This window comes from Sapajus apella, unplaced genomic scaffold (genome assembly GCF_009761245.1).
Source record: "Sapajus apella isolate SASKATOON/1434 unplaced genomic scaffold, GSC_monkey_1.0 scaffold18, whole genome shotgun sequence".
Taxonomy (NCBI): domain Eukaryota; kingdom Metazoa; phylum Chordata; class Mammalia; order Primates; family Cebidae; genus Sapajus; species Sapajus apella.
Window position 1 is genome coordinate 25,781,944 of NW_022436958.1, and position 27,780 is coordinate 25,809,723.

The 27,780-nt window shown below is 35.8% G+C and overlaps 2 protein-coding genes across 2 annotated transcripts in view; both read right to left on the reverse strand.

Moving 5' to 3' along the window:
- FAP (fibroblast activation protein alpha) overlaps nucleotides 1–8,202 on the reverse strand; it is a 94,951-nt gene extending 86,749 nt beyond the window's left edge. The window contains exon 1 of the mRNA XM_032286557.1: nucleotides 4,148–8,202. The gene's annotated coding sequence lies outside the window, so the exon portion shown is untranslated. The remainder of the gene's footprint in view (nucleotides 1–4,147) is intronic.
- A 2,139-nt stretch (nucleotides 8,203–10,341) lies between these two features.
- IFIH1 (interferon induced with helicase C domain 1) overlaps nucleotides 10,342–27,780 on the reverse strand; it is a 52,672-nt gene continuing 35,233 nt past the window's right edge. The window contains 11 exon segments of the mRNA XM_032286562.1: nucleotides 10,342–10,640; nucleotides 10,740–10,830; nucleotides 11,349–11,539; nucleotides 15,368–15,529; nucleotides 17,199–17,348; nucleotides 20,050–20,309; nucleotides 20,774–21,054; nucleotides 21,590–21,711; nucleotides 23,383–23,499; nucleotides 25,111–25,328; nucleotides 26,177–26,387. Of these exon segments, the coding sequence (XP_032142453.1) occupies nucleotides 10,461–10,640; nucleotides 10,740–10,830; nucleotides 11,349–11,539; nucleotides 15,368–15,529; nucleotides 17,199–17,348; nucleotides 20,050–20,309; nucleotides 20,774–21,054; nucleotides 21,590–21,711; nucleotides 23,383–23,499; nucleotides 25,111–25,328; nucleotides 26,177–26,387 (1,983 nt within the window). The 3' untranslated portion in view covers nucleotides 10,342–10,460.

Sequence of the window (27,780 nt, forward strand, 5' to 3'; positions counted from 1 at the left end):
CATTTTAGCTTATTCTCCTTACTTATCACTTCTTAGTCACCCTTGTCTTTTTGCAGTTCCTTGAACATTCCAGGCTTTCTTCATGTGGGACTCGGCCTATGTAGTTGTTTTTGTATGGGAAGCCTTTTCCCTCCACGCTTTAAGGTGGTCCTTTTCTTGTTTTCCAGTTCACCCTCTAAGATGTCACCTCCATTCAGAGTCCCTCCTTAACCTTTATATTCTTTACATGCCATGTCTGCTTCTTGTGTAATAGATGGATACATAAATAAATGATGAGTAGATCCACTAGAGAATAGGTATATAAAATGGATGATATTGAATAGATAAATAAGTGCAATGACTGCTAGATCCGTTGGAGACAAAAGCAAAAATACACACAATAACCAGAAAACAAGTCTAAGGTAATATGTAACAAATGTTTGCCAATGTGTACAGATTAAAAGCATGATGTGTGAGAGAAGCTAAAATAACAGAGAGAAGATTAACATAGGGACTTACTCAGAGATGATTTACTGGAGGTAGTGAGACTTTGCTGTGAAGTACTGCATGGTTTTGGATTGGCAGAAATTTTTATGGATAGAGGGAAGCTGTAAGAAATCTAACCTGATAGGATCTGAGAGGTTATGCTGGAGGGTAATAATAATAACTATATGGGGTCAGTTTGTGATGGACACAAATAGGGACATGTTCATATAGCAATTGTAAATTTATGTTAGTATGTTAGTGATTGATTTTTTAAATAGTAGGAATTTTGCAGTGTAATATTGCCATTGTTGCTCAAAGCTTTTTTGAATATTTCCTGTGAAATGGCCCAGAGTACAATATGCATTTTTTTCTTCAATTTTTTTTCTCATTTATTTTGTCTAGCAAATATTTGCTCTTTTGGATTAATGTTATTTTTGAAAATAGACAAAAGTTATATAGAGCCAAACCCAGTGAATGAAATGGTGATATGCTATTACTAATATCGAGGGTCAAATTTAATATCTCACTCTACTGATATTAATATATTTGTCTATAGCTAGTTTTCCATCTATCTGTCTGTCTATTCAATATGTCAATCTGCTTAATATGTCATTAGTATGCTCTGAAGGGTTTACAACTGAAGACATTTCAAGACTTAGTGAGGAAGTTCAGCATAACTTGAATTTGAATACAACTCCCAAGAGAGAAAAAAATTCGTTTACAAACTTGGGTTCTGGTGGTTTCTTAAAAAAAACCAAAAAACTCTTCATTCTTTTTTTAAGCTCCATTTTTTACTTAGGTCATAAGATTCTAAACACTTATATTGCATTTAAATAGGCAGATTATATAAAAGAAAAGTGACATTTTAAAGAATTGACTACATTGGTCAAGTCAGCACTCAAAGGATTTTTGTCCTTAAAGTCACAATACGGTGATTCTTTAGAAGAGAATCAATGCTTGCTTTGGGGTTCTAAAGGGAACAATAATATGTCTTGTAAAAATAAAGAATCCTTAACTAAATAATTTGTGTACAACTCTAAAGATAGTGCCTGGCATATGTGGTATATTTAGTAAACATTGGTTCCCTTTCCATTAATCTTGTTTTGAGAGTTCAGTATCCTCTATGGTTTTAATTTACCTTTATCAATGGTAAGCTGCATGTTTTGAACAGGAGCAGGGATAAAGTTCAGTAACAGCGGGGTAAGTAAGGGAGAGCATCCAGATAAATAGCTAATGCATGTGGAGGCTTAATACCTAGGTGATGGGTTGAAAGGTGCAGAAAACCACCATGGCACTATGTACCAAACCTGCACATCCTGCACATGTACCCTGGAACTGAAAATTAAATACATTAAAAAAAAATAAGTTCAGTAACATTGTCTTTCATAGGAGATAGAAATTTTTGTTTCAGTTACTGGTGTTGCAAAAAGGTTGTTTGGATTCGGAAAATGAAACTATCCAGTTATGAAATTCATCCAGCACTGTTTCTAAATTATTTGGTTAGAGAATTGGTCAGATGTGCTTGAGTCATTTCCTGTGTGAAATACAATGCTCATACATGAGAGCAATTGGCTCTTTGGAAATTATAACTTCTTATGAAGTAATTCTCATATTTTGCTAGCTATGATTGAATCAGTCTGAGTCCAGTCTGAAGGGAGAAACCACACAGTAATGTGAACAAGCAAAGTTTAACATAAATAATTATGAACTATAACTGTATTGAAGTAATAGAGGATTATGTACTAAAAAGTAAAAATAATTCTAAAGAACATAGAAATAGCAGATATATGAAGCAGTCATCACTGTTAGACCTGAGAGAGAGCATGCAAGGCTGAGATCAAGGCCTTGCTGGAGAAGGCAGTCGTAGGTGTGGTCACTGAATGGTGAAATTGCTGTAGTGACAATGGAACTTGCTAGAAATGTTCCCCCTAGGGTGCCAGGGAAAGCTGTTCATAAGAGGTGTCACTTGAGACACTCCTCACAAAACTGTCTGAGGAGATGCCAGCAGGGTTGCTGGCCACTGAACACTGATGGCTGCAGTGCACTGCAAGAGCTTGCTGCTGCTGCTGGAGAAAGCCACATAGACTACAGGACCTGGATGGCAGAGAAGCCACCCACATTGCAGAAGCTGGCTAAGCAAGCATAGGAGAACAAGGAAGCAAAACCCAACCCTTTCTTCCCGCAATGTCTCTCCAATACCTCCCACTTGCAAAGCTTAATATCATGCCAGGAGTTAGGAAATATTTAAAGGGCCCAGATGCATTTTCAGAGGGCTGACAAAAAAGTTGAATTTGGAGATGAGAGTCAACAAATTGATAACTGGCACTGTTGTTTTCTGATATTGTAGGGACTAAAACTATTAACATGAATATTCACAGAAATTCCCCCTCTCCCTATTCCCATTTCTAAGGTATAAAAACAATTTGAGGTTTGGGCATCCATCAAGTCTGGGATAATGAACAGAGTGAGGCAAGGAAATAAACATAGTAAAGCCATATTGATTTACATTATAAAGGAAGCAATCAGGGAGACCTTGGGAGAAGAGGTCAAAGAGATAGACAACACATGATGCACTTTAGGAAGATAATTTTAAGGAGAAGTACACTAAGAAGTAATGTTCATGCTATACTGAATGGTTCTTTGGGAAATACAGGGTTAAAACAATTTCTTTAAAATATTGTATAATTTCTCTTTGGAATTTTTTCATTTGCATGTCAGGAATAAACTTTTAAATTGGTTTTATATTAATTTAGATGCTGCTGTTGTGTTTCGTGTAAATACAACTCCATGCTGAGAGAAGCCACAAGAAGGCCCAGCTTCAACTGGGTTACACTGACCACAACATTTTAAAGCTTTTCCAGTCTATAACAGAACTTAATCTAGTATTTTGCGCTTACATATTTATTAAATCATTGGTTCCACATTTATTATTTTCAATTTAGCAGGACTTAATAATTCTACATGATGATCCTTCTGTCAGTTTCTGAGTGGTCATTATGAGGCTCAAAAATCTTTACTATTCTCCTTGGATCCTTATGTCCATCCTCCAATCTACCACCCAACTCTAAGCAGACAGCCTAGTGTTTGATGCCAGGAGAATCAATTCCATCAGTCTTCTACTTTTGTATCTCTACACTAAGCTGTTTCCTTCACTCATCTTTCTCCCCTGCTTCAGAAGTAGCAGCAGCAGCTACCCTTCTACCCAACCTTAATAGATTTCTGTGCTCTTGGTTTCATCCTCTTCCATCTCCCCAGGCATCTTGTGTCAACACTTAATTCTTCCTCTCCCTTTTTCGTCTTAAGTTTCTCCTTGTTTACCTACTCCAACTGCTCAGCTCACAAACAGGGCTTGAAACTTTGAACCTCTTTTCAAAATTTTATCCCCATCCCTGTCCCTTTTTTTTTTTTTTAACAATGCCCATTTAAAGATGTAAAGTTATTACATGCATTTCCTCACTTCCCAATTCATCCTTTGTTGAAGAATACCTACTAGGCTAACTTGATATGAGTCACTCTTCCATAGCCTAATCACACAGTTTAATCAAATTAAGCACTAATCATTGGATGCTGTGAACAAAGATGTACATGCCACCAACTCCCCATCACTTCATCTGCCACTCTGGCTTCAGAGCAAACTATGATTATCTGGGTATTCTTTTTCTCAGAATGGTTATGACCTTACCTGGGCCAGAAGATGACTCTACTGGAGTTGTTACTTAGTCCTTTGTCTAAAAGAATGTTGGGAAAATAGGGTCTCCAGGCATCTTTTTTAACAGGATGCATGTGATCAGGGCACAGGGATCTCACAGTTTTTCTCCCATCTTTAGCTCCATTCAGATAATCCTGACCTGTTCCAGAACCGTTAGATCAGAACTTACCATTTTATTCGTTAGTTTATTTCGTTCTCAATCACATACATTGAAGTTGAATCTTATGGATATTAGCTCGACTTCTGTAGAATTACTTAGAAAAATGAAGTTTGGTAGTATCTTTGAAATGAAACATTATTTTATCTACACACTGATGACACCGACAAAATTATCTTAAATTATATACTTTAAAGCAAGTATATTTTATTTTGAACATAGTCAAAATGACTTTTGCTTTTCTAAATGGTAATTATCATAACAATATTTATGATGTTAATCCATAAATCCATACAAGTATCTTTTATGGGTTGTCATGTGTTCCACATTTTTCTTATCCTTACAACATCTATCCTTGACATTGTCACCCCTAAGATGGAACAGTCCCCAAAAGGACTTTGAGAAATCTTCTAGACATTTCACAACCCAGTGTGATCTTCTTTATTCTCTTCCTGTTGAAAATAAATCTCTCCTTCTCCTCTCTTATGGCATTAATCAGTGTCTTCCATATACTATTGATACATAAGAACATGGATAATCTCTGTAAGCAAATCCTGAAAGCAAGGTGGACAAGATCCTTATTATACTCACTATTCTCTGTGGCTAAAACACAGTTTCTTACAAATAGTAGACCTTTAAAATATCTGATAAATGAATTAAAAAGTTGGCCATTATTTAATGTATGTATCTTGCACAGATAAATTTATTTTTCCTACTTCCCTTCTCATCTCTTTTTTTATATGTTTTAATATGGGTAATTTTTTTTCATCATTTTCCTCTTATTTGATTTTGTTTCTATTTATTATTGCCTTTCTCCCTTCATTTTCTCTTCTTTTTCCTTTTTTACATGCAGCATATTTTACATGGAAGGCAACATTTAAAAATGTTTATTATAGTTTTTTTTTGCAATTTATGTCAAAATAAACAAGTGATAAAAATAAAACACGGATATTATCCATTACATGCCTGTATTAAAGTATCTCATGTAACCCATACATATATACACCTACTATGTACCCACAAAAATTTTTTAAAAATACTAACCAATTGTGTATTACAAAGTTTATTGCATCTTAACTTATTTTTCTCTATGAGGTTAGTGGCTTTCAATAGACAGAATAAAACTAGTGTAATTAACCAGAAAAACATCAATGTTTTAGATAAAAAACTGGGATTCACTTGTCAAGAGAAATCTTCAGAAAATTATAGTAAATGGTAATACTGATCTCAGGTAGGCAAAGGAGTCCAAGATAACTCCAAATTGGTTGTTTTGACCATTTTAGTATTTTACAAATTCTCATAGCTTGATGAATTATAAGATCATTTCATGGCCTGTTAGGGATGCAAAATGAAAGCCCTAAACATCTGGCAGTCCATTGATCCTATGTGTCTACAATAAGACACAAGCTCATAAAGAAAAGCAGAAGCCAGGGTTTGAAAGAGACAGTTAAAATGAAAAAATGCTCATTTTTGGTTCAATACTGTTTTATATATGTAACTGAACTAATCACACATTTTTCTTCTTGTTGCTGCCCGTTTTTGAAGTTAGTATGGAAAAAACTAATATACTTCATATTTAAGTAGTGGCCCAAAGTTATTCTAGCAGCTATACGTTTAAGTATTACTTTCTAAAAATAGTCTTCCTATAGCCCCATCTAGCATCTGGGCTTTAACTTGGATTTAAAAGTTATGAACTAATAAATAAGGCTCAGCACATTTGACACCTCACTTTTAAGTGAGATGCTTATGGAATGATTGATTTCATATAAGAAGGATCTGGTATACTCTGTGTGAAAAAATTCTGAAAATTATTATAAAGTATATCTGCAATGCTTTTAAAAAATATTTTGTAACCTATGACTTGAGAAAAATGTTTAGGGATTTAAAAACAAATATAAGACAATCATCACTTGTGCTGGACAAAAATTACTGTTGACATGCTGCAACCTAATTTTTCTCTCTGTCTGTTTTTCATGCTGTGTATGACTGGCCAGTACAATAGCACTATTATATTTTCTTGAAGGTGAAGATAGGATCTTATCAAAATTCTGTCTTTAAAACAGACCTTGTTAAGTAATATAGTCACTTCATGAATAAGTATTGATATTATGTATCTTTTTGTTATGTCCATAGAAGATCTGATCATTAAATTGTCCCCCAGACACACTGAATAGCATATTCATAGCAACCAGGTTTCATTAGAGATACTCCTTACTTTTTGGGATGAGTCTTTTGAGCTAACCATTGATGAATATGAGAGGATTCCAATCTTGTTTATGTTCTCCTTAAATGTTAAACATAGATCTAAAATTCACTATGCTATGCCTACAGCTGAGGCTACTACAACTGCTGATACTCTTCTGGCAACTCCTGCTCTTACATTCTATACATTAAATCCTACGAGGTGACAACAACTAAATATGTTCCATGAAATATCCAATTTTTCATTATAGTCCCTCAAGGTTGATATTATTATAGTTCCCTATGGTCTCAAAGAAATTAAATGGCTTGCCCAAGTCACAAAGCCAGTGAGGATCCAAACTCAAGTTTGTCTCATTCTACACTGTGCCAATAAAAGGGCTGTTCTTATAAAATACATAAAATCATATACCTAGTAAGATTAACTAAGGAGAAATGCACAAACTGAAGAAGGCAGAAGTTTCAAATTAACTTCTTAAGTCTTAGAAGAAAATATAATAATTTTCTTGTTTATTGTTATGACTCACATAATTGTGAGCCAGATTTTGGAAGTGAGCATTTTATCATGCTCAGGAGGAGTGAGTGATACCTTCCATACATTTCTCTCTATTCCAGTTTTGAAAATGTGAACCATGTTAGATTCTGGGAAGTGACATTTGGGTTTTGTGTTTGAAGACCATAAAGGATATATGCTGAAGAGTTGGCAAAGAACAACTTCTAATCATGTGCAGCGGTACTCATTTAAGAAAGGATAAGGGAGACCAGAAAAGACTGTAGCAAGAGCATTTGGTAGAATGTACCAATAAGCAGTTTACTTTGGAGTTGTACAATGCTAATGTTTTATCACTCTCTTATTCTTCCCCATTGGCACATACATGTTTGAGTCTCTTAAATCTTAAAAGCAACAATGGTAAGAGAAACTCCAATCCTCTTAGGTTTTATGGTCAATTGAATTGAAAACACCAGAATTCTTTTCTCTAAGGCATAAAACTCTGCTGCAGGGACTATTAGACTGCAGAGAGGAATCTATAGCATTATTCACTTTCAACAATTACTTGTGACATGCACTAATTAATCACTCTTTGGAAAACCATTTCTTATTTATGTTTGTTTTGCCATAATTGATGCCTTGCATTCAAGATATTTATGTAAACTCTAAGTTACTGTATTTTAATTTCATATGGTCTGAAATGATACCAAACCTTTAGGATTATGCTTTATATTTCTTTTCCTCCAGGTATGCCAATAATCTGTTGTCTTGAAAATGCTTGTTCTATAATTTCCTGATACTTTTGGGCCTTTTGAAACTGCTGAAAACACATGACTCCAGACAGTGTACCTGTTCTATGAGATCCTTATAATTTCTTTTAACATACATGAGCTACATTTCAATATGTAATGTTCTGAGCATGTATTTAGTCCACGGTTGATATTACCACAAGTAATTGGACAAAGTCTTAAAATGAAAGCAAAAAGCAAGCCAGAAGCATGGACTATGAGGATGCTATAGTTGTAAGGGACTTTTGACATTATCTAATCCAACCACTCATTTTCCAGGGGAGATAACACTGTGAACTAAGGTTGTTCAAAGTTACCTACTGGTTGAAGGTTTTTTTTTTTTTTTTTTTTTTGTTAATTTTGTGGCAGAGTCTCCCTTTTTAGCTCAGGCTGGAGTGCAGTGGTGCAATCTCAGTTCACCGCAACCTCTGCCTCCAGGATTCAAGCGATTCTCCTGCCTCAGCCTCCTTAGTAGCTGGGATTACAGGTGCCAGCTACCACTAATTTTTGTATTTCTAGTAGAGACGATGTTTCACCATTTGGCTAGGCTGGTGTCAAACTCCCGACCTCAAGTGATCCATCCATCTCAGCCTTCCAAAGTGCTGGGGTTACAGGCGTGAGACACCGCACCTGGCAGAAGGTCTTATGGAGACTAAAACTCAGGCATTCTAACTCACAGGCTGATATCTAACATATTTTGTAAGTGACCGTAACATATCATGAATATTGAACTGTTCAGTAACAATCAACTGAAATGCTACAATAGTCATCGTTAGTTTTTGAATGAAACATATGCACCACAGTTCAAGTTTTCAGGTACCATCACATATTAAGTTTCACACTATTTGAAACATGTATTTTAAAACTTTAAAGTAGAAATAACACTTTTTTAATTGAAAAAAGTTACTGAAAAACATAGATGAAAAAACCTGATATTTGTTGACACCTCAAAAACAGTCTACATATGTTACAGTAGTACATTTAGCTATTTTATGCATTTGGTTTCTTGCATAGTTTCCAAAACATTCTAGAAGACAGCAATACTTTAAATGGAGTCAGCTGGAGTTTTAAAAAGTATTTTAAGAAAACCATCAATTATGTGTGTCTTCTTTTGTCCTCCTGTATACCCAAGAGATCTGATTGGTTAATATTCATCTCTGCTTAGGCATTATCAAGAAAAAATTCAAAACTACTGTAATATCAACTCAATTAATCCATCAAAACTGTAGAGGAATGTTCTTTTCACACCCTCCAACATTTTGTTTCTCCTTAGTCACAGGAGGTAACTGTTCCCTTGGAGCAAGCCATCTGTGAGACTTGCTAAGTTTTGGTTAAAATGGTCATTTGTGGCTCTGTCTGAATAATGAGGCTCTTCCTTTTCAAAAGAGGCTGCCTTTCTCCTGGGAGAATTGTGTGTGGTGTTCTGGGAGGGGCAGAGGCAGACATTTTTCTCTTTATTCTCCAATAACACCCAGTATCTACTCCCTGCTAACTGATCCTAGAGTGGGAGGTGAACAGCTGTCCAGGGACATGGGTGATCTTGTTGGAATTAATGGTCAGCCTGAATTTAGCCACTACTATGTAGTAGTTCTGCAGCATAGTATTATGTCCCTGAAGGGAAGGCCTAGGAAGGAAGCCTTAAGCTACTTGATGCTGCTCCTTAACCAGTCTTTAATGGTACTTCATAGCTTTTAAAGTGCTTTCCTATGACATCATTTAGTTGCAAAGACTGGGGAAGTGACATGGGAGGCAAAGCTCTAAGATGATCCCCATGATTTCTACTGCTGGAGTGATTCCCTAAATAATATCCTTTCAGTGAGTGTGGGCAGGACCTATGGATATAACCAGACCGTCACTTCTATGTTTACAGTTAACCTATCTAAGACTCCATCTGAGCAGACTTGAGAGAGAGATTCTTCTCTTGGCAGTGAAGAAGCAAATATCTGTGCTGTGAAAGAGACTTGAGTATGCCATGTGGTAGGGGCGTTGCTGGAGCTGAGAGCAATCCTCAGTGGACAGACAGCAAAACAGCCACCCTAGTCAGCTGCAAGCAAGCAAACTCTGCCGAAACTCTGAATGAACTTGAAAGTGGATTCTTTCCTCTGTGCCTCCAGATGAGAAGACTGTCGGGATAACACCTCGATTTCAATTTTGTGAGACCCTGAGCAGAGAACCCTGCCCTTCTAATCAATAGGACATGCATTATAATTAATAAGTGTTGTTTTAAGCTGCTAAATTTGTGGTAATTTGTTATACAGCAATAAAAAATTAATAAAAAGCAAAAACAGAGAATATTATGACCATTTCATCGATAAGGGGACTGGTTCAGGAAGATCAACTGATTTGCCTAATTTCATTCTGACAATTAGTGACAGACCTGAGATTGGTACCTTGAATTCTCATTTGTACTCCATCATTCTTTCAACAGGACTACAATGCTCCACACTAATGAGAATTATTGGTAAATTTTTTCTTACCCCTGCCCACCAACAAGATGGATAATGCATAATATGTTCCTAAAAAGAGCTCTATTCAGAGTAAAACAATCATTTTATTGATTCTTATGTCAGCTCTGTAGCATAATGAATACATTAATCAAAATCATATTAAATGTTTAATTGATAGTATTTAAATAGAATCTTGAATCAAGTGCTAATCCTCATCACTAAATAAACAGTGTTCTGCATAGTCAAGATCGGGAAATGTGATGGGTAAATCAATCCACTTTTTGTATTGTTCTTTTGTTGAATTATTTTTGAAATCCACTACAAAATTTCTTATTAAGAGACAAGGCAAATCTAAGCCTTTGTGGACCATCATTGTTCCCCAAGCCTGGAAAATAAAAGAGAAAGCAAGAGGAAAATTAAATGCACATGCAATTAAACATTCCTTTTGGCTAAAGCAAAATCAGGTCCACAGCAATTGACTCACCTGGCCACATTTGCAGATAATTTCACCATTTGTTTGATAGTCGGCAAACTTCTTTTGCAGTGCTTTGTTTTCTCTCACAATGTAGAGTTCCCTATAAGTATCAAAGGGGAAGAAAAATCATCACAGAGAACTGACAAAATACCAATGGGTTTTTTGTTCATGGGTTGTTGGACCTGAAGCTCATCCACATGCATGTGTTATTCTACATGGCATTCCTTCCTTCCCTCCTGCTTCCCAGGCTTGTTATGGCAACGCAGGCAACCTTTCTCTTCTACACATCTCTCTCAAAGGGCACGTTACCTTTTGTAACTTCTTTCAAGTTTGTTGGTTATATTAACTTGACTTTAGTTGTTCAGAAATTCGAGAACAAATGATGAGCATACAAAAATATGTGCCTTGGATCAAAATGGCTTTGGTTCTTACACTTCTCCTTTCCTGCCCCAGTGCAGTTTACTTAAAAAAATAGACATTTGAAATAGGGATATAATTGAGGGGATAAAGGAGGGAAAGTTGTAAATTCTCATTTGCACTATTTTGAAAGAACATTTACAATGCAACCTGCTTCACCCCTGGTAGAAAAAATTTTGAAATGGTTCTTTCTGGACTCACTTGAATGCTGGAGTCACATTGACATGATGCATCTTCTCAATTACATGGATGTCTTCCCCAGAACAAGCTAGTACACTGCAGTTTCTGCAAAGGAGAGTTATTAGTGATGGGTCCTCCTTGTACTGCTTGGCAATACGTCTCTTGATTTTCATTTTATTTTCCATTATACTTTGCATCTGTAATTCCAAAATCTGCACAGAGAAAGGAAGAGTTAGTGGTTTTAGGTTTGTTTTCTTTTTTCACAGTTTCATAGAAGTAAGTCTCCTGAAACTTAGAGGTCTTAGTTGTGAAAATACACACTTAGCTCATGGTCTAGGAGATAAAAATAATGAGGTAGTGATCCCCCTAAGAATTTAGTATATAATCATCTCATGTAACCGTGAAAATGTGGAACCTTCAGGTGTTCAAAAAGTAGCCCATTTCATTTCAGAAAAGTTCTATTGTGAGAAAATCCTTAGCAATACTCAACAAAAATTCTCTATCTAGCCCACCCATTTGTTTTATTTGATTTATTTGTTTATTTATTTATTTAGGATGGAGTCTTGCTCTGTTGCTCAGGCTGGAGTGTGGTCACACTATCTCAGCTCACGGAAATCTCCATCTCCTGGATGCAAGCAATTCTTCTGCCTCAGCCTCCTGAGTATCTAGGATTACAGGTGCCCGCCACCACACCCAGCTAATTTTCGTGTTTTTAGTAGAGATGAAGTTGTGCCATGTTGCCTAAGTTGGTCTCAAACTTTTGATCTCAGTGATTCAACTGTCTCCGCCTTTCAAAGTGCTGGGGTTACAGGCACGAGCCACTGTGCCCATCCTACCCCTTTGTTTTAATTCTGTTCCATAAAATAGGTCTAAACTTTCTTCCGCGTGAAATCTCTTTACTAAACACTGTTATTACATTATGAACATCTTCTCTAACCCATGCTAAGCACCCAAATCCCTTTAATCTTTTTTCATGCTTTATAATTTTCAGACCCTTCACCATCTTAATCAGTCTACTCTTTACACATTTGTGGTAGAAACTGCTAGTTTCGCACTCAGTATCCATTTTTCCTAAGAACAGACCATAATTTTATTCTGGGTGGAAATATGCTAGCTAAATGACTACATTTCCAAACCAGCAGTCAATGACATGTAAAAAGCTGTTGAGTGGAATTTTCAGAAAATCTTCTTAAAAATTTGATAGCTGGCATGTGTACTTTTTGCCCTTTCCATTTTCTTCTTACTCCCTGCCTAGAATAAAGATGTGGCAGCTAAAATTCTAAAAGCCATCTTTGACCTTGAGAATGAAAGCCCAATTCTATAATGGCATAAAAGAGAGAGAAAAGGCCTGCATTCCTGCACTTTGGGAGGCTGAGACCAGCAGATCATGAGGTCAAGAGATAGAGACTATCCTGGCCAATATGGTAAAACCCCTTCTTTACTAAAAATACAAAAAGTAGCTGGGTGTAGTGGCATGTGCCTGTAATCCCAGCTACTCGGGAGGCTGAGGCAGGAGAATCGCTTGAACCTAGCAGGCGGAGGTTTCAGTGAGCCGAGATAGCGCCGCTGCACTCCAGCCTGGCAACAGAGCGAGACTTCAACTCAAACAGACAAACTAACAAAAGCCTGGATTCCTCATAACATCATGGAGCGAACACTGCCTAGGTTCCTTACGTGAGAGAATATGCCCAGAGACACCTTTATTCTAGGCCCTGTGAGTAGCAGCAGCACTTATTTCATAACAGAAAAAATCTAGTTTATTTAACATATGAAACTTGACATAGGGACTGATCAGTGTTTATAACGACCCAACTTCACAGTAAAAAATCTGGTTCTTGAATAATTTACCTCCAAACTGACTTCTCATAGATGATATATTTATATTAAATAATTGAGGAAGTAACTATTTTCTTTAAGACTGAGGGGAAGCTTTCAGAAAAGTAAGTCATCGGTGCTAATGAACAAAGCCCATCTCTTTGGCTCCTAACTCTACATTTTAGATCTCCCTTCAAGGGAGCCATATATAGCACAGAAAAGAGATTAAACCCTTGCAAGCAAGCTTGGAGTCTATATAATAGATTAATCAGACAAGTACCAAGATTAATTTCTTATGTAATTAATAGCAAAATAATATATTGGAATATTTTTCCCTGGAAGTTTAAATAGGTTACTTTTATAAGACATTTACCATTCAGTGAGCTGGTAAGGTAATATATCACAGGATCGCATACATGTGGGAATTAAGAAACGTGTATAAATGAGACAGAAAAAAAATAAAGTGTATAGATTTGTAACCAGAACATAAGAAGCTAAAAAAAAAACAGCTCTAAAATAGTAAAGGAATTTGAAGCAATTAGAGGGGCAAATAAATAAAAAAAGGGCTCATAATAAATATACAGGAGACACAGCTAAAATCAGCCTAAGTCCAAATAACGTGCAGTAATGTGGCAAAAGTTGAATCAATGCTAGAGAAAAACATTTATGATTGTCAGCTTGTTCCTAGCAGTCTGATTTCATTTTAAGAATCTCTGTTATGTATAAACCTGTTTATGACATGGAAAAATATTTTATCTGTTAATTATCTGCATTCATTGATGGTTGGCTGAAGATTGTGTTGAGAAGGATGCTCAAATCTGAAGAAAGGAGACATCTTCCCAGTAGCATGTTTTCTGCAAGCTTTGAACAGACTACAGGTGGCATGTAGCCCCTCTTCACCATTGCCACTCCTGCTCTAAGTTCATCTACCTGAAGTAGTTTTAGGAGGGCAGGGTTCTTGGCCAAAGGAGACCTAAAAAGATAGTCCATTCCGCGGCCCCCAAAGGGACACTGTCTTATTCTAAGGAATGTCTGGAAGAGTTTGGCCCTTAAACTCCAGAGATTGTCCTAGTGTTGATCCCAAAAATGCTAGTCTTAAAACATCAGTCTTTGTAAACATCTATTTGATTCATTCTTTTAGGACATTAACTGGGAGGCAGTAACTTTCTAGTGGCATAATTTGGTGACAAAAGTTCGAACTGATACTCTAAAATGTTTGCTTTGCCTTGTATTTAATGGGGTTTTAAAATAAAGGTTTGTGTAGAAACCTGGCCAGGAAACCTTGGAGTTGGTAATAGCAATGCACACCAATTTGAAAGCATCCCTTTAGTGAAACTCTATTTAAGGTAGAGCCAATTCCAATGTTAAGAAACTAACATTCACACCCATATGCAAGGGTGTGAATTTTCTTCTAAATGGATTGTTTGCTATTATAGTAGTTACAGTCTTTAATTCAGTGGTATGGGGGATTTCCTGAAATACTATAGAAATACATTCTTTCTTCACTGCATTCTTTCACACAACTCACATAACTGTGTGTTAGTAAACTGAGATATAGCTAGGTGACATATTCTGTATTTTCTTATTATTCAGATCCAGCTTCAGTGTCACTCCCTCTAAGAGACCTTCCTCAACCACCAAATTGAAAACATCCATCTAGTCACTTGTTTCATATCATCCTATTCCAACTCTCTTGTACTTTTCTATGTTATATTTCTTGTTCTTTAAATTTTTGTTCACTGTTTCTCTCCTCCAGACCTCACCAGGAACACACTAGAATATAAACTTCATGCAGCAGGAGTCTTCTGTGTCTTGTTTACCTCTGTTGGCTGTTCCTACAATGTTGCCTGGCACACAGTAGGCATTTCATTTACATTTCAGAAATTAAAAAACTGTCCTCGTACAACCAAATTAGATAAAACCAAAATTACCATGTTGGATTGAATCAGTGAGTTGTACTAGTCTTTCTGGAACAAGTCAGCCTAAATCTATATTATCAAAATTTATGGTTGGTTTTACTGGAATAAGCAATGGCTGCCAGATAATTTCCAGCCCACGATGGATCTTGATTTTCTGCATGTGAATCCGTATTAAGCACAGTTCATTAAAAAGGAACTTGTAATTCAGCATGATTTTTGTCTGGGGAATGAGTCACAGAGGTATCAATGGCAACCACATGCTGCCATCTTTAAATGAAAATCAAATTCAGAAGCGGTCAACAATACCTTATGAGCATACTCCTCTGGTTTCATATTTTGAACATGACATATAGCTTTATACATCATCTTCTCTCGGAAATCATTAACTGTCTCACGTTCAATAACTCCTGAACTGCTGGGAGCAACCAGGACATAGGTGCTCTCATCAGCTCTGGCTCGACCACGGGCCTGAAAACACAAAGAAACGAAGTGAATGAAAGGGTACGCTCTGATACAAATCCTCCTAGGTTTTGCTTGGAATGGTATTCATTGCTCAGAATGAAATGATACTGGGTTGTTCAGCATGCCAGTCTTCAAATGGATAAAGTTAATAAGCTAGTTATTAACCCATTCCTTGTAAGTCAGCTCTTTGAAACTTAAAATATGCTTTAATACAGAAAGAGTGTTCTAGAGTGATGATGGTTAGGCCTCAATGACATCTTATCATCCTGTCCAGCCTTTTTGCTCCCAGAGTTTCTCTCTCAAACTATAAGAACCATGATCAATGACTTGAACTGAGGAATCTCTTTCATGGTAGAAAGCTGGGAGGAATGAATGGAGAGAAGGGGTGTCTCTGACCTTTATAGCAAGCCTGGTGAGGAGGCAAGTCAGTTTCTAGCATCCCACATTGAATTTTTAACACATTTTCCCAAGGAAACATATTTAACATGGTGACAACTTTCTACAAGCCTCTTTAAGAAAGTAATATTCAGGTATATTTTGACTAATAGAAACTTCTGTGGCCTGGCCCAGAAGCCTAACTACCAACTATAAAATTATCCTCAAGGAAAAATGCATTCTAAGTTTTTGGTTTGTTGGTTTTTGTTTTTGTTTTTTTGAGACGGAGTCTCGCTCTGTCACCAGGCTGGAGTGCAGTGGCACGATCTCGGCTCACTGCAACCTCCACCTCCCGGGTTCAAGCGATTCTCCTGCCTCAGCCTTAGTAGCTGGGACTACAGGTGTGCACCACCACACCCAGCTAATTTTTGTATTTTTAGTAGAGATGGGGTTTTACCACGTTGGCCAGGATAATCTTGATCTCTTGACCTAGTGATCCACTCGCTTTGGCCTAAGTATATCAATGACTTACAAATAAACTCCTGAAATAAAATTAGTTTCTAATTTGATGGCAGCCTGGTTACCTTAGTCTTCTATGACTTGCCTTTTATTCAAGGATCCAGTTTAAATTATTTAAAAAATCCTTTAGTTAATTTTATAGGAAGAAAAGTATGTCTATTAATCATCATAATACCTATGCATGCTTAACAGAAGGTTACAATAATGCCATTAACAAAGGTAGGTGAACAGTAAAGTGAAATGTGAATGAAAACTAGAACGTCTCACTCTTTTATTCACTTTTGCAGTTATAAGTCTGCCCCCACCAACATTTTAACATAAAATCTTCTAAACATACAGAAAAGTGGAAAGGATAAGGGAGGAAAATGCAGAAACAGCAGGGCTCCCTCAGGTTTGGGCATGTTACTTAATCAGACTTTGTGGTACAGTATACTTTAGATTCCTGGTCCAGCTCGGGGCTCACAGACATCCTAGAAATGAGGAGGCTGCTTGTGACGCTTACAAATGGGGCTACTGTCACGGTCCTGGAAAGCCTTAAGGTACAGAAACGGCCAAAAAGGAGTTGGTGTTTAAACATACAACAGGTATCTGGTTATCATATGAATTGACAGCAATATGAAAGGTAACAGTGCACAGCATTTAAAAAATGCTCTTTTAACAGGAAAAGTGGTTTGTTTTTAAAACTAAAGAGATGTTTTGTGCTGTTTAACTAATAGAAAGCAATTAAAATAGGAACACACATTTAAAAATTAACGTAGTAAGTAGAGGTATTTGAATGTACCTGGACCATGGCTATTTCATTGGTGACAAGACCATAACGGATAACAATGTTACATTCTTTAATATCCAGACCTTCTTCTGCCACTGTGGTAGCTATAAGCAGATTTATTTTTCCAGTGCGAAATTTACTAATGACTTCTTTTTGTTCATTCTGTAGAAACATTTTAATAAATTAAATTTTGTGATGCTAAACACACTAAAATCTTCTAATTAGGAAAAGAAATAATAAATTGCAACTGGTCAGTGTAAATCAAAGGATTAGATCATACATGGATTTGTTGCCATCTGTTTTTGGCATTGAACAAAGACATAATGGTGAGACAACATTTGATTTCCAATCTGGGATTACCACACAATTACAAAAATATTTCCATCATCCAGTCTGGAGGTGGAAAGACCATTTTTTTTATGCCAGGGAAATAAATTGATGGGTGACTCCAGAGGAAGAAAGGAGGAGCTGTCAGTTGAGAAGAGGATATGACAATGAGAAGCTAAAATGGACATTTTCCCCCCATTATATTAACTTCAGAATCTCTAATATTCAGAGGATAAGATGCAGAGATGCTTTTACATATTGTTTTCGGTCACAGAGAAAATGCACACTATATATGCATTTGGTCACTTTAAGAGTCATTTGAGTGAGAAGCTATGGAATATTCCTGAAAGGGCACAAGAGAAAATGAAAACATTGGGTTCATCTAGGGAGGCGAGCTGGAAGGCTACAGGTCTAAAGGTATGCCTTGTGCCTTATTAATTTTGAATGAGGTAAATATATTATCTATATAAAGGGATAATACAAATAAAAATAAGAGGCTATACAACTGTAATTAAAACTATTTTCAAATGAAAACAATCTAAATTTTGAAAGTCAATATAAATAAATTAAAATATCGCCTCTCATCCTTACGTGGGAGAAATGAATGAGAAGAAACCTAGCTTGAGATGGACAATGTAGTTTTATTTTCATAACCACTCTCACCAAAGCTGTTGGTCCAGTTGGCATTTGGTGCATATCCACACTGTCTTTTGCCCCCATACATTAAACAAAAATAAAGCTGCCAGACCAAAAGTATGTTCTTCTTTCCCCCTCCCTTTCTTCTCAGAGGCAGTGTGAGTCCTTATTTGACTCCTAACTGTAGGAGAACCCTGTAGAAAGGCCTCTCTTGAGTCCTCTCTGAAAATATGTCCCTCCTGTCCTCACTTCTCCCAATAAAAACATGTCCTTGGATTTTAGCAGAAGATGTCTGTGTCTTAATTCAACGGAGTAACTTTAATGACAAAATTCCAGACAGTATCAGAGCTTCAAGTCACATCATGTAGCTGCATAACACCATTGCTAAAAAATTCGTCCACCCCAGTTTACAAGCGGAGGATGCAAGGAGTGGGGAAGGAAGGAAATATGTTCTGTATTTTGGCATACAGCCCCTAGGTTTGAAAATGAATAAGGAGCAGAAAGTAGCTTGAACATAGGCTTTTCATTTGCACTCTACCTTTTTTCAAAGAGAAGCTGAGCCCTTTTACAGTAAAAGTCATAATGCTAATGCTAATATAATATAAATTTAAAAACAGAACTCCTAAGAATCAACACAGAGGCTGTGAAACTGAACTTGAGTTTTGCCTGGTAGCTTTCTGGAAGCTAAGACAAAAGGAAAAACATGTTAAGCAAACTACATGTCATCAAAAAGAAGGAAGAAAACTTGTTATCCAAGGAAAACAGTGCTTTGTCAGGCATTAATTTTATTGGCAATGCTCACATGAGTGCATGAAGAGCATATATAAGGAGTTATGTAAACCATTTCAAGACTTTTTTTTCCAGAAAACACTGAAACAGAATTTACTCCATTGGCTTGAATAGTGATGACTGTAATAGAAAGGAAGTATCCATTTGTCCAGCAAGACTCAGGGTCAATATGACTTTAGCACTCAGAAGAATATTTTACTCTAACAAGACATGATTGCTTCATGCATGCTTGCAACGTCTACAAAAGTCTTTTTTCTTATCTAAATGTTTTCTACTGTGTCCACACTAAGCAGTATGTAAATAAATAAAACAAAACACCTTAAAAAGGAACAGAAAACCTACTCATCAGAATCCCAAATCTCTAATGTATAAAATTCTTTAATTTTTCCAAGTTTTCCTATAGGTCTCCTTCTATGTAAACATATTTTGCATAGTCCTAGTTACAATGCACATGTTTTTGTGGGAGTTTGAATTTTTATACTTGATACTATATTGCAACCACTTCTGAACTTTGTTATTAAATTTACATGTCACTCATTTTTGCAAGGGAAAGTTAACTTAGAAGGTTCTTCGAACTATGCAGGAAAAAAGTGACTCCTAAAGCAACACTTAACCTCTCAAAAACCACAAATTTGATTGCAATTAGACTTAGATTTTATTTCAAAAACAAGTGTTTTATCCTGTAAACGCATTTGTGAGAGGATTGATAGAAAAAGACTAAAAACAATTTGAGAAGAGTAATAACAGCATTAAAAAAGAAGTCCAGGCTGAGTGCAGTGGTTCATGCCTGTAATCTCAACACTTAGGAAGGCAGAGACAGAAGGATGGCTTGAGCCCAGAAGTTTAAGACAAGCCTGGGAAACATAGTGGGACAACTTTTCTACCGAAAAGAAGAAAAGAAAAGAAAGGAAAAGAAAATTAGCTGGGTGTGGTGGTGAGCACCTAAAGTCCCAGCTGCTTGGGAGGCTGGGGCTGGAGGATTGCTTGAGCCTAGGAGCTGAGTCTTGATCATGCCACAGCACTTCAGCCTGAGTGACAGAGCAAGGCCTTGTCTGCAAGAAAAGAAAAGAAGAGAAAAGAAAGGAAAAGTGATCCAAAAGGATATTTATACCTGCGTCATGGGTTTGAACCCACTGCTATGTCCAGCTCCAATCAGATGGTGGGCTTTGACTCCTACTTCAGCAAATTTTTCATTTTCAGTAATCCATTGGGAAAGAGCATATGCACTCTGTCATGTTTTTGTAAAGATTATTCCTCGTGCTGATTCTTCAGTCCTAGTATATTGCTCCATTATGGTATTTCTTAATTTGGTCAGCTTTTCATTTTCATGTTCTGGGTTTTCAGCCAGCTTTTTCAACATTTTATTGTTCTCTTTAAGAAATAATTAAAGTTGATATGTTACCTAGCTTGATGTAGCCATTCCACATGTGTATGTATATCAAACACCATTTTGTACACCAAAAAAGATATAGTTTTGTTGATCAAAATTTAACGAATTAATTTAAAAATGATTTAAAGTTTAAATTAGTGAAACATGTAACTAATTACAATAGAAAATTTCATGAATTATGGCTTATCTACAAACTTGTGCTGTATCTAACAATTAGGATGGTTTAATAAATAAATTCATTACAATTGTCTTGACAATGAAGCTGAATGACCAAATGACTGACTGTGATCATACAACTGGTAGCTAATCTGGTCATATCATTAGAAATAGCTACAATCTGAGTGGGATTTCAGACATTTCTGTTTTTGAAGAGCTTATGAGAAGCAGTAGGTTCATGCTGAAAAGGTAAATGAATGAGACCAGTACATGTTACTTGGAATCTTACCAAAAAATAAAGTCATGAGAAATCTATCTGTTTCATCCAGTTTCCAAGGTTTCTTTAAATCATCCTTATGTTCATGGCGATCACAATACTTATCATCACCACCCTCATCACTATCGTCTTCTAGGACTGCAAACTTCTTTTGTTTCTCTTCATTATAGAAAGTTTCAAGATGATTATACGCATCTATCATTCGAATTGTGTCATTAATTTGTAGGGCCTCGTTGTACTTCCTCAAATGCTCTGCACAAACACGGTCCTTGCGATTTCCTTCTTTTGCAGCTGTGAAAAAACATATTATGTAATTTGAATAATAAGCATATAAACTCCCTAAAATAGTGCCATGGACTTGAATATATTTATGTTATTAACTCCAAAATTGGCTTCACCTTCGGTTTAAAATGGGTAAGTTTAGGCTCAAAGTATGTTATGAGCTCTGAAACGGCAAGTTTTCCAACTCCTTGACTTGCTGCTTGAGCTCTGCCTTAGCAAAAATATGTAGCTGATGCATAGAGAAATGGCATGAAAATATATTAGTTGAGTTTGCCTTTGGAGACAGAGCTATTAATATTTATCTCAATACCTTAAATATACAATAAATACAAGACTCTGGAGACAAAGAGAAAATTGAATGGTTTTGGAATCTCTTTCCTTAGAAAAGGAATTAGAACATGTTTATTATGCTTGCCCTACACAGAACACAGAAATTCTATTTGGAATTACATTTGCTTCCAATTTTTTGGGGAATCTATGATATATTCATTTGAAATCTTGGAATAAACATGGGATAAACTGTTAGGTTCAAATCTAAATTACCTTTTTTTTTCCATTTGAACGGCCCATTGTTCATAGGGTTGAGTTCCAAAATCTGGCATTGGACTCATTTGACAATAAGTTTGAATCCTTGTCATTATTTCTAGAAGTTTCTTTTTAAATGGATCCTTAAAAATAAAGTATACACTTATTCTCATGTATTCTTATTGTTAAAGGAATAAAATTATCTTTGTTAAAATAAGTTCCAGGCTATAATAAATCTGATTCAAAATCTTTGTTTAGACAATGTAACAGGTTAGTGTCCCATCACTTGTCTGTACATTTACCTTTGTCAACTTCTCTTTTAAGTCTGTCATCAAGCCACACCCACACCAACGCCATGTTACCTCTACTGGAATCTCCAACTTAAAAGGTTAGCGAAAGTAAAGCTAATAAATAATATAAACCTTGTATGTCAAAGGTAGTTTAGTAAACACATATTGCTTTAATGCCACCATTATTTAGAAAGCTTACAATGTAACTTAAGAAATTTACCCATTGTCAAACTGCTTTCAGTATTATTTCTGCTAAATCAAAAAGTTGAAGTACAGGCTGAAAAAAAGTCAGAAATAAAGGAGTGCATGCCATATGATTCCATTTACATAAAGTTCAGAATCAGCGAAAACTCATTTTTTGTTTTGGAAGTCAAGACAGTAGCTATCCCTCGGGTATAATAACTGCAAGGGGAACCAGAAGATTTGGGGTACTGGCAATGTGCTGTCTCTTGATTTGGATTTTGTTTACATATGTGTATTCAGTTTATGAAAATTCAGCAATCAGTACACACATGAATTTGCATTTTTCTGTATGTAAGTTATACTTCAAAGAATATAAAAAAGTTAAGTAAGTTTAAAAAATGGCAAATACTTTTAAAAATATATCCTGAGAAATGTAGTTTTAAAAATCCTTATGTGTAGAAATGTGCATTTAAATCTATCAAGTAAAACCAAATAAGTAAAAAGGGAGAGTGAATAAAATGTATTCATCTCTGCTAATGCAACTGGAATAGATAGCAGTCTTCTTCAGAATTAAAAAAAGGATATATGGAGGCTGGTTACTAACATTGGTTTGGTGCCTACTATATTTCAAGCATTGCTTTATCTACTATGCATATTTCATATTATTTAATCCCAACATTCTTATTTCCAGTGGTATTATAAAGTACATATGACCAAAATTTGTAGTCCTTTCTAAATTTTACAAAAATAAAGTATTGACATAATTTACTGGCCATAATGCCCAAATTGACTCTCAGCTTACTTTTATAATTACTGAAAAATTCGTCAGAAAAGCATCATTAAAGTAAATATTTCACTTCTTTACCATCGCACTGTTTTCCTAAGAAAGTAAATATGCAAGTATGCAAATTAGGTAGGATTCCCATTATCATTGCCAAATGTAATTTGATAGCAACAAAATGGTTCCTTGGAATGTCAGAAAATCAATCTTGGAATTCACCGAGAAAAATGAAAAAGACTAAAACGAACTGTCATAACACCTCCAGCTTAGTTATACATCCCCCTGCCCATCGTCCCCGACTAACCCTCATAACTCATGTGTAGCCAAACAATGAATGAGATATTCCTCATGTAAATTAGAAAACTGAAAGAGGACTGGAGGAGAGAATTCACTGTAGTGCTTTGCTGCCAAATACCAGTTTAAAAAAAAAAACCTGAAATTTGTTTGCTAAAATTTTTAAATAATATTGTTCAGATGGTCAATATAAAATAGGTTTTGCCATCTTTCAACTGAATGGGTAGTATTGCCAATGAAATAGATATAAAACATTAAACCCATACTTCTCTGGTGTCATCTGCAATTGCAAACTTCTTGCATGGCTCCTGTATTTGGTTTTTCAGTTGATCAAGGTTTTCTTCAACAGTTTTAATAGTAAATGCATCAAGACTGGCACATAGCTGAAAAAGAGGCATTTTTCAATATTTATGCAATTATTTTTCCCTTTCACTTTATTCAGTGTAGAATTATTTTTCATGTAAAAAATATGTAGCATTAAATTGTAGCATAAATACATAGCATAAAATTTCATGAAAGTAATATACAGCACTGTTTGCTAAATATAGCATTTTAACATTGTTTCATTACGGATTTCATTAACCAACAATGGATAACATTTGTCCTAATAGAGGGAAAAAGAGCTTCTAAATCAAGTTGGTGGATAATTCCAGAGAAAATGTTGTATTTATTTTCATTTCTTAAATTCCATTTTCCAGGTGGAAAGGTGATATGGAAAGAGTATAACAGTTTGCCATCATTGACAGATAATGATTTTGAGATAACTATGTTACACAGGCATATCAAAAGTCATCTTAACATCTATGGATTATACTACCACCTTCTTCTACACATAAAGCAGGCAATAAAAAGCTGGGCGATCTTTAGCCATGTGCCTGGATTATTAGCTTGACATTAGCCCTTAATCCTAGTAATAAACTATATTTTGGAGCCCATAATTGCATCTCAGAATGTTGTGTCCACTATACATAATTTTTATTGAATTCAACTTAAAGTAAGGGACTTAAAATTCAAATGCCTGGACAGGGAAAATGTGGCACATATACACCATGGAATATTATGCAGCCATCAAAAATGATGAGTTCGCGTCCCTTGTAGGGACATAGATGAACCTGGAAACCATCATTCTCAGCAAACTGACACAAGAACAGAAAAACAAACACCTCATGTTCTCACTCATAGGAGGGTGTTGAACAATGAGAACACATGGGCACAGGGAGGGGAGCACTACACACTGGGGTCTGTTGGGCGGAAACAGGGTAGGGACAGCCGGGGGTGGGCAGTTGGGGAGAGATAGCATGGGGAGAAATGCCACATATAGGTGATGGGGAGGAAGGCAGCAAATCACACTGCCACGTGTGTATCTATGCAACAATCTTGCATGTTCTTCACATGTACCCCAAAACCTAAAATGCAATTTAAAAAAATTCAAATGCAATTGCCTTGGTGCCAAAATACTTCCTGGGCTACTCTGATTTATTTAACACTCGAGATCAACAGCAGCACTGTATGTGGTGTTACCATTTTGGGGCAGCTGATAAGCTCATATTTAAAGATCTTCATATCCCTATTTCCCTTTAATTTGAATTATCTAGATTTCTAGAATCACATATGAAAGACAGAAAACATGCAGTTTTGAAACTCATAGAATAAGACTTTATTATGTGTGACAACTAAAAACTTTCACAGTTTATGAATATTTCTATATCAAGTAGATCATTAAGTTTAACTATAAGGGTGGATGTTCAAAAGAAGGCATTCTATTTGTCTAAACTTCCCATTAATTATATTGCTATCCATCATTTTTATGATATTGTTTGTGTTATTGCAATGCATTAAGGCATAGACTGAGTATATTTATTGTACTAAAGCAAACAGATTTCACTTAACTTATGATCAGGGCACTTGAACTCAAACTTATTTAACAAGATCAAGAGGTAGTGGCATTTGTTTTAGCTTTGCTCTCATTGGTTACACATAAAATTATGACTTACTTTTAAAATGTGTTCTTCAGCTTTGGCTTGCTTTTTGGCCCCTCCAACACCAGGTGAAGCTGTTAGTCCCAGTATCTGAGGAAGGGGGATCACTGATTTGTTTTCTTTCTTGAGTTTAATGTTTTTCAACTTCTGCTTCAAATAACGCCTCATGATGTTATTGTAGACTTCTTCTTTGTTAGTGTGATGACATTCATCAATGATAATCAGAGAAAAGTCTTAAAAGAAAATTCAAAGAGTTAATTTCTCCTCACCAGCATACTACAGTAAGGAAATAGCTTTAGACCAGTGAATTGAGCTGTCCTGGGGATGCCTTTTCTTGGGCAGGACACGAGAGCAGACCACTTCCAGTTTTCCGGAGGGAAATCCAACTATACTAGCACCTGTACACACAGAAGTTCATACATACTAATCATGAAACTCCCTGTTACACATTCTCCTTTTTTAATAGATGAGATTCAGAAAATTTACAGAACTAAGAAGTGTTAGGTGTGGAATTCACACCCTGGTTTACTACAAATCAAATCTCAGGATTATACTTTTGTTTTTAATAAAATATTTAATTTTAGATTGGTGAATTTTATTTTTATTACATCAAGTAAAAATGACACTATTTTAAAAGAGAAAAATGTGCCTTGTTTTTAACATTGGATTTAGTTGTTAAAAAGTATTTTTACTTCTTTCCCTTTCTTTCTCCTACCTTCTCATCCTATCCCCACAAAAGATAAGGTTTATATTTTTATTCTATAGGAAAGAGAAGCAAATCTAACAACATTCACTAGCAAATAAAAGAACTTGTCAGAATAAATGGAAAGTCCAGTGAGCGCTTGCTTTAATAATGGTATTCTTCTGCAGAATAAAATTGTCTAACTAAAAACTTACTTTTTTTGTTTCCTCCAGGAAGTAGAAGGATTTTAATAAAACCATAAGTAAGAAAAGAGCATTTAAACCAAAGTAAATTTTTATAAACATTTAAAAATTAATTAACAAATACAAATTAATAATACCTTTGTTATCATTAATATTACTATTAATTTTTTTTAAAAAAATAAACACTTCAACTGACCTGACAATTGAACACCAGCATCTTCTCCATTTTGCAGGTTTAAGAGGGAGTTTTCAAGGATTTGAGCTGTACTGATAATAATATCACAGGACTTGACAACTTCTGGAAATGATATTTTCAGTTGGGTATCACCACTTAGTCCAATAACACGATACCATTTCTTCAAAAATGGTTTGAACTCTTTGTGGAAGAGCTGTTCAACTAGCAGTACCTTAAAAAAAAAAAAAAGTGAAGGTTTTTTAAAAAAGAGAAAGTTAGTCAAAGCCAAAGGAGTATTAATCAAGGCCTATTCTTTGTTCAGCATTTAAAGGGGTGTTTACGTTATCAGTGAGTCAGGCATAACAACTGCCCCATCAGTCCTTTCATTCTTCTCTCAATAAGCATTTATTATAGGCTTGTTAGGTGTAGGCATTTGTGTTTGGGACACAAAGATGTTTAAGACTGATTGACAACTTTGGGGAACTCTGTCTAGCTGAGCATACAGACCAAGACCAAACAACACAAGCCAAATGATTACAACACAATGTAATCATGCTCCCCTAGAAACACACACTAAGTGACAGTTAAGAGAAGAAGCAACTGAAAAAAAAAGGAGGAATTGGAAGGAATTTGAATCTAGTAAGCCTTCAGTCAGTGAAAAGATAAACTGAAACTAAGGTTGAATAAGAAATACATTGTTTAATTTGTAGAGCAGGGCCAGGTTATAGACCATCAAGCAGAGTATTTTACATTTAGTATAACAGTTTACAGGATCCCTACCAGTTGTACTGTTGAAGTGATTTATTTCTGTTGTTTGTTTTTGGATTAGACTAGAAGCAACAGGACACCAGGACTGGAAGAGGCAGGGAACCACAAGTGAGGAGTTAGGGCATTCATCCTAGTGGAGAACAGATGTGAAGTGAAGAAATGAACTGCTGGAATAGCTGTGGTGGCCAAGCAAGAACAAAACTGCAAATACACTTGGCAAAAAAAGTGGAAACTTCTGGTACTTGTCAGCTGATTCTGTATGTTGTAACATCTGCTGAAGGTAGGTGGTTTGACACCTGAACGCTACACATTGCTTGTCACTCAAACTACCTTCTGCCTCAGGGGGAAAAGGTAGTTTCTAGGATATGACCTTCAGGCCATCTTGAAGGTCATATCCTAGAAAGATTTATGCAATAGAAGCCCAGCAGTGTAAGTATGGCAAACAGAAAGTTGGTAGGAAGAGTTTCAAGGGCAAACTTCAAAGAATGCACATTATATTTTTCATTCTCCATAATTCTACCCGAAATGCAATCAGTGGTTACCTTTTCCCCAGTCTGTAGCGTTTGTGTTTTTCATCTTTTTACTTGAGGTAATCTCCACTTAGGTGTTAAATAAGGAACGGCTGATCCCCCTGGCTAAGGGGAACATCTTATGAAGAATACTGGTTTACATTATTATTTAGTGGAAATGATGGAGGTTTTGAAAAGTAGATGTCTCGGTGAAGTGGAAGAAAATGTGGGGAAGAGTTAAAATGAAATCCACAAATTCTAAGGAAGCAAAGTGGACTTAAAATCAAGAATGAAGTTGGTGATTGAAAGGATATTACCTTACCACAAGGTGGAAAGAGTAGAAAGAAG